This window comes from Nannobrachium achirus (assembly GCF_963921795.1).
Source record: "Nannobrachium achirus genome assembly, chromosome: 9".
NCBI lineage: Eukaryota > Metazoa > Chordata > Actinopteri > Myctophiformes > Myctophidae > Nannobrachium > Nannobrachium achirus.
Window position 1 is genome coordinate 63,059,817 of NC_137818.1, and position 6,000 is coordinate 63,065,816.

General features: G+C 42.8%; 1 protein-coding gene across 1 annotated transcript in view; it reads right to left on the bottom strand.

The window, feature by feature from the left end:
• LOC308290583 (uncharacterized protein) overlaps positions 1 to 4,376 on the bottom strand; it is an 85,207-nt gene extending 80,831 nt beyond the window's left edge. The window contains exons 1-4 of the mRNA XM_080732487.1: positions 4,291 to 4,376; positions 1,874 to 1,930; positions 875 to 931; positions 381 to 437 (exon numbers count right to left, since the gene is read on the bottom strand). Of these exons, the coding sequence (XP_080588613.1) occupies positions 381 to 437; positions 875 to 929 (112 nt within the window). The 5' untranslated portion in view covers positions 930 to 931; positions 1,874 to 1,930; positions 4,291 to 4,376. The remainder of the gene's footprint in view (positions 1 to 380; positions 438 to 874; positions 932 to 1,873; positions 1,931 to 4,290) is intronic.
• Between the last annotated feature and the right edge of the window lie 1,624 nt (positions 4,377 to 6,000).

Sequence of the window (6,000 nt, forward strand, 5' to 3'; positions counted from 1 at the left end):
GAAGGTTATTTAATATGGGATTTTGACAGCGTGCTTCTCCTCTTAACGGAACACTGTCCCGGCTCCGAATGTTTTAACGAAGCGGCGGTTCTGGCCGTTCCGTCTCACTTTCACCCCTACGCTGGTGCGAGACAATAAATAACTGTTCGCCAATTGCTACATCTCTCAATTGGAAGTACATGACACCAGTCCAGCAGTGCACCGCAGTAGTAGGCTAACTGGTGATATAAAAACATATATATATTCGACTCCTCGACTCAAACAATTGGCGTTGATTCCCGGGGCTTAAAACGACGCGTCGATTCGTCGATTTTTAGAGGACAGGCCTAATTCACACACACATTCATACACCGGCGTAAGTGATTTTCTTCTAAACATACTTGTTTCATACTCTCTCAGGTGTTCTTCAGGTTCCAGTTTAACAGAAATGGTCCTTCCTGGAACCAGAATGAAAGATTAGAATCATTATTTTAATAATAAGAACTTTGATTTAACATGGGTGTAGATGTAGGGGTGTGTGTGTGTGTGTGTGTGTGTGTGTGTGTGTGTGTGTGTGTGTGTGTGTGTGTAGCACAGCTGAGCACATGAAAAATGTGACCCTGGGGGTACCTGGGGGGCTCCATGTCTCCCCATACGATTGCCCTCTAACAGCGATGTTATAGTGGCTCCCTATGGGGAGACAGGGAGCCCAGGAGGTCCTTGGCTGTTCCCAGGAGCCCAGGAGGTCCTTGGGAGAGTCTAACGAGCCCCATTTTAGCAGTGATGAGTGGTCGTCAAAACTCGGATGAGGAGCAACAAAAAGAGAAATCCACCAAACCAGGTAGGAACATGTATGAAAAAAGGCACATTGGGGGGAGGATATGTTTATACTTACTTGTTTCATACTCTCTCAGGTGTTCTTCAGGTTCCGGTTTAATAGAAATGGTCATTCCTGGTACCAGAATGAAAGAATAGAATCGTTATTTTAATAATAAGGACTTTGATTTGACATGGGTGTAGATGTAGGTGTGTGTGTGTGTGTGTGTGTGTGTGTGTGTGTGAGCAGCACAGCTGAGCACATGCGGCCATGAAATATGTGACCCTGGGGGAACCTGGGGGGCTCCATGTCTCCCCATAGGATTGCCCTCTAACAGCGATGTTATAGAGGCTCCCTATGGGGAGACAGGGAGCCCAGGAGGTCCTTGGGAGAGTCTAACAAGCCCCATTTTAGCTGTGAGGAGTGGTCGTCAAAACTCGGATGAGGAGCAACAAAAAGAGAAATCCAACAAACCAGGTAGGAATCATAGACTGTAAAAAAAATATGGACGATGCGAAGCCGTTGGTTTCTATGCTGCGAAAATGAAGTTTTTTTCCCCCCTTGTATGGGTGTCGCCATCATTGTTTTAATGGTACCCCAGGAATCACAAGGCATGCTATTGGCTGCCAACGGTCACGTGGAACCGCAGGGATACATGGGAGAATGTGGTGTTGAGCCTCCCGAAATAAAGCACACGAAGAAGAACACAGCAGGCTAGTATCAGTTTAGTTGGCCACTCCCCCCGCAAATGTATCTTCAATTTTAACATAAATGGGACCATATTTGCACAAAACGCACATCATGGTGACTGAAAGGGAGTTTTTCACTAGCGACAGGAACCATAAAGTATTTATGACAACGTTTATTAAGGTTAGAAAATCAAAGGGGAAAACTAATGGGGTCCAATGTAGACAAATTCTTTTTGGTACCTCGCGGGAGGAAAACAGCGCAACTAGCGGCCAAACATAGGAAGTTTTAGTTCCGTATTGGATTCGTTTTAAATCGGCGGAACTATGCGCCTGGTAGGAACATGTATGAAAAAAGGCACATTGGAGGGGAGGATATGTTTAAACTTACTTGTTTCATACTCTCTCAGGTGTTCTTCAGGTTCCAGTTTAATAGAAATGGTCCTTCCTGGTACCAGAATGAAAGAATAGCATCATTATTTTAATAATAAGGACTTTGATTTGACATGGGTGTAGACGTAGGTGTGTGTGTGTGTGTGTGTGTGTGTGTGTGTGTGCGTGCGTGCGTGCGTGCGTGCGCGCGCGCGCTGTGTGTGTGTGTTTGTGTGCGCGTGTGTGTGAGTAGCACAGCTGAGCACATGCGGCCATGAAATATGTGACCCTGGGGGTACCTGGGGGGGCTCCATGTCTCCCCATCTAACAGAGATGTTATAGTGGCTCCCTATGGGGAGACAGTGAGCCCAGGAGGTTGTTCTGTGTTCCCCTCTCTGGGAAAGGCAGAGGAACAGTGGCCAGCAGGTGTATGGTATATAGTAGGGGTGTAACGATACATTTTAATAGCGATTTGATACATATCACGATACAAGGTTGACGATACGATACATGGACAATATTGGTTTATCATGGCGATACGATACGATTTGATTCAATGATTTAAAATCGATATAGTAACTATTTAGCAAAGAAATTAAATCTGTGTGAAAGATGTGGATAGTGCAGGTTTTTAAGGGAAACATGTATTATTATGGATATAAATAAGTAAACACAGTGATTATCTGCCAAATACATGGACATTGTATATTGACAAACCCACACCTTGACATGAACCCAGAGATTACACACATGTATCGATAGACCAGTGTAGCTATATGGAAAGGAAAAGTAATTAAACCACCCCTTTTAAATTTTTCTTCTTAAAAATGCTAAATACAATGGACAAGTAGGTAGTATCGATACAATCAATTCTTTGCACTGCCGATTCGATACGATACAAAATAAAACGATACGATTCGATTTTAGCTGTTTTCGTTTCGATATACTTCGATTTTTTAAGTTAAAAATGATATTTTGATACAGTTACTATATCGTTACACCCCTAATGGGTAGACACCCTGGCCTGGCGGAGATCTTCGCCAGCTGCTCCCAGCAGCACAGCAGGTGCAAACAATTAACTTATTGTGCCAATCCCGATAGTTTGGACCTTATTAAGAAGGGAATTTGCGACTGGCGTTGTGCATTAAAAACTGATATAACAATGTCAAACTGTTGATGATCTAGCTGCTGAAAACTTTTGGATCTGATTGGAAAAAAGGAAAAAAACATGGATGTTTTCTGCCAAAGGATTATAATTATTATTAGGCCTACTATGCTGTCTGTCAGAGTCAGAGCGGTAAAGTTTCAACACCATGAGCACCGGAGTCTCTCTCTCTCCCCCTCTCTCTCCCTCCATTATACACTCTTAGACAGCTGGACTGCAGTGCATATTTGATGCACTGTTTAGGCTACATATAACATTATTGTCTTCAGTGTGGAGGCTAATTTACTGTAGTTATCTTACTCGCTTTTATTGTCTTGTTCAGTTTTCTCCCTCTTTTTTGTCTCCTATTGCTTTTCACTGTCGCATTGTTTTTCCATCATGGGTTTTTACCTGGCGTTTCACTGCATACTGGTGGGTTTAAAAAAAATTGTAGATTAATAAAAAGGTCAAAGGATGAGAGGAAAGGCTATTCTGTGAGACTGCTCTGCTCTAAATGAACTTGCGCTCGAGACGAGAGACTGATTGACTGCTGTTCGCTCCTCGTAGCTACGCATCAGGGCGGAGCTGCCGGAGCATTATTTTGACTTCTTTTGAGCTGCAGAGAGGGAGAGAGATGGCGATCAGAGTTTTTAAAATGTATATAATGAAATGGTGTTGGTTTTGGTGGTGTGACAGCTATAGCATAATATTTAAAATAGTTTTGTATTATTATTATTATTTTTATGCCATCTTGTTTGGTGGGGCAGTCAGGACATTTAGTGGGGCATTGCCCCTTGCCTATGCTTAGATCCGGGCCCGATTTTGTATATAATTGAAAGGCACCATGACATGGTGATTACGTGTTGCGTTCTGTTTGAATGCAAAAATGTAGTATGCCAAAGCAAATTCCTATGTGTATTACACAATGGTTAATAAAGTAATCTGAATCTGAATAAGTTACATTTCTCACCTTAAACAATGAAATGCAGACAGGCATGTACTGCTATGTGTTTGAATGGGGCAACCTTATTTATTTATTTTAGCTTTTAGTAATAATAAAAAAAAATGTATTAAGAAGATTTTGTTTGATACGATTTTTGCCATAATCCCAGTAATGCAGCTCTATTACAATGACACAGCTATAACAGCAATAGAAGATACCCCCCCCCCCCCCCCCCCACACACACACACACACACACACACACACACACACACACACACACACACACACACAGACAGTCCCCAGAAGCCAATTGTTAGCCACAAGGACACAACGTGAGTAATTTAATTACCTGTTGTTGCTGCTGCTGCTGCTGCTGCTGCTCTAAGCACACGCAGTCTTTGGGCATTGCGTGTCCTAGGGCCCAGTGATGTAACTTTTTTTCGTCCCATGGAAAGTCTGTGCGGTCAGCGGTGGTGTCCGTATGTGTTGTCGTGTGTGAAAGTGTTGTGTGAAAGTCCGAGTCCGTGCAGAGGTGCTGCTGTTTTTGCACTACACTGTCCCTGCCACCGGGGGACACAGTACACTCATAAGTACACGCGTACACTGCACAGCAGAACTATTTGGAAGTCTGTGGCTGTGTCCGGAAATGCGGAACACGTTCCCTACTCCCTAACCCTAAATGAGGGATCCAGATATAGTGTACTACAGTAGTGAACAAATCAGCTCATTTCGGACACTACTCCGTCGCCATCTGGTTGCGTCATCGCTGTCGCACAGTTAAAACGCTCAGAGCACTGGCTTTTGGAGCAATAAATAATAGCCGATCTACAAGCTCTCAACAGGGGGCGAAGCGACGCGTTGTGAGCTTGTACATCAACTCCCCAATACTTGTGGATTGTAAATAACATACCAACGTGTTGCGGTGTTATTATGAGAAATAGGCCAAATATAATTGTGTTTTTATTTATCACAATTCAATAAAATAATGTTAAAAAATATATAGGCCTATATAGTCTATATTTTACATTTGAATTAATTCATTGGTGAATGAATAATGTTTGTGCCACATTCATTCGTCTCACATGCAGACCCATGTTTGTGATAAAATAGGTTATTCTTGCTAATTTAAATAACATTATTTATCATGATTATTATTATCAGCTGTGGAAAGGTTGGGAAGAAAAGATCGAAAAACAAAAGCCTCCAGCGTCTATTCTCGTATTCTCTTCATAAACAACTTTATAGCTTTTTTCATCATTTGTTTGTTTACAGTTTAGGCATTTAGCAGATGCTTTTAATCCAAAGCGACTTACAATAAGCAAATAAACATCACAATAATAAACAAGATTAAGTGTCAGTACATCAACAGCAATATAACAATGTAAATGAATATCTATCTAGAAAACAAACTATATAGGCCTAATCCGTAAAAAAAAGGTTTCTAAAAACCTAAAAACAAATGCTAACTAGCTTCATGTATGGTCATTGATCTTTCAGTAGTGCTAAGGGTTTAGGTGGAGTCCGTTGTTCTTGTGCGACAGGGAGTTTATTCCACAACTTGGGGGCCAGGAGGGCAAACTGTCTCGGACGAGTGGATTTTTGCCCTGGGGTTTTTAGCGAGGGTTCTGTCAACATCCCTGTGTTGGTTGATCTAAGTGCACGGGTGGGGGTGTTCTCTGGTGACAAGGCTGTAGACATTTGTACGAGTTGTTTTCTTTAGCCGTGGTTCTGCTACGGACGGCTCTGTTGCGTTTGCTCAGCAACAGGTGGCTACGCCTCCTGCCCAGAGACAAGCCTGCAGTGTGCGTGTGCAAACCGCATGTGCGTGCTCAAAGCGCGAGACAGCGGCCGCAGCGCAGTGCATTGTGGGGCGGTAGGGCTTGAATAGTGACCATCGAATGCACCCTACAAATCCAAATGCATTGTGGATACTTCAGTACACTATTAGGGTACAAAAATCCTCACATCATGCTGTATTCCAATCCGAAGGGTTCGCACTTTGAAGTGCACATTTGAAGGGCTATGACGTCACTGGGCCGCGCCAAATAGCAATCTACAA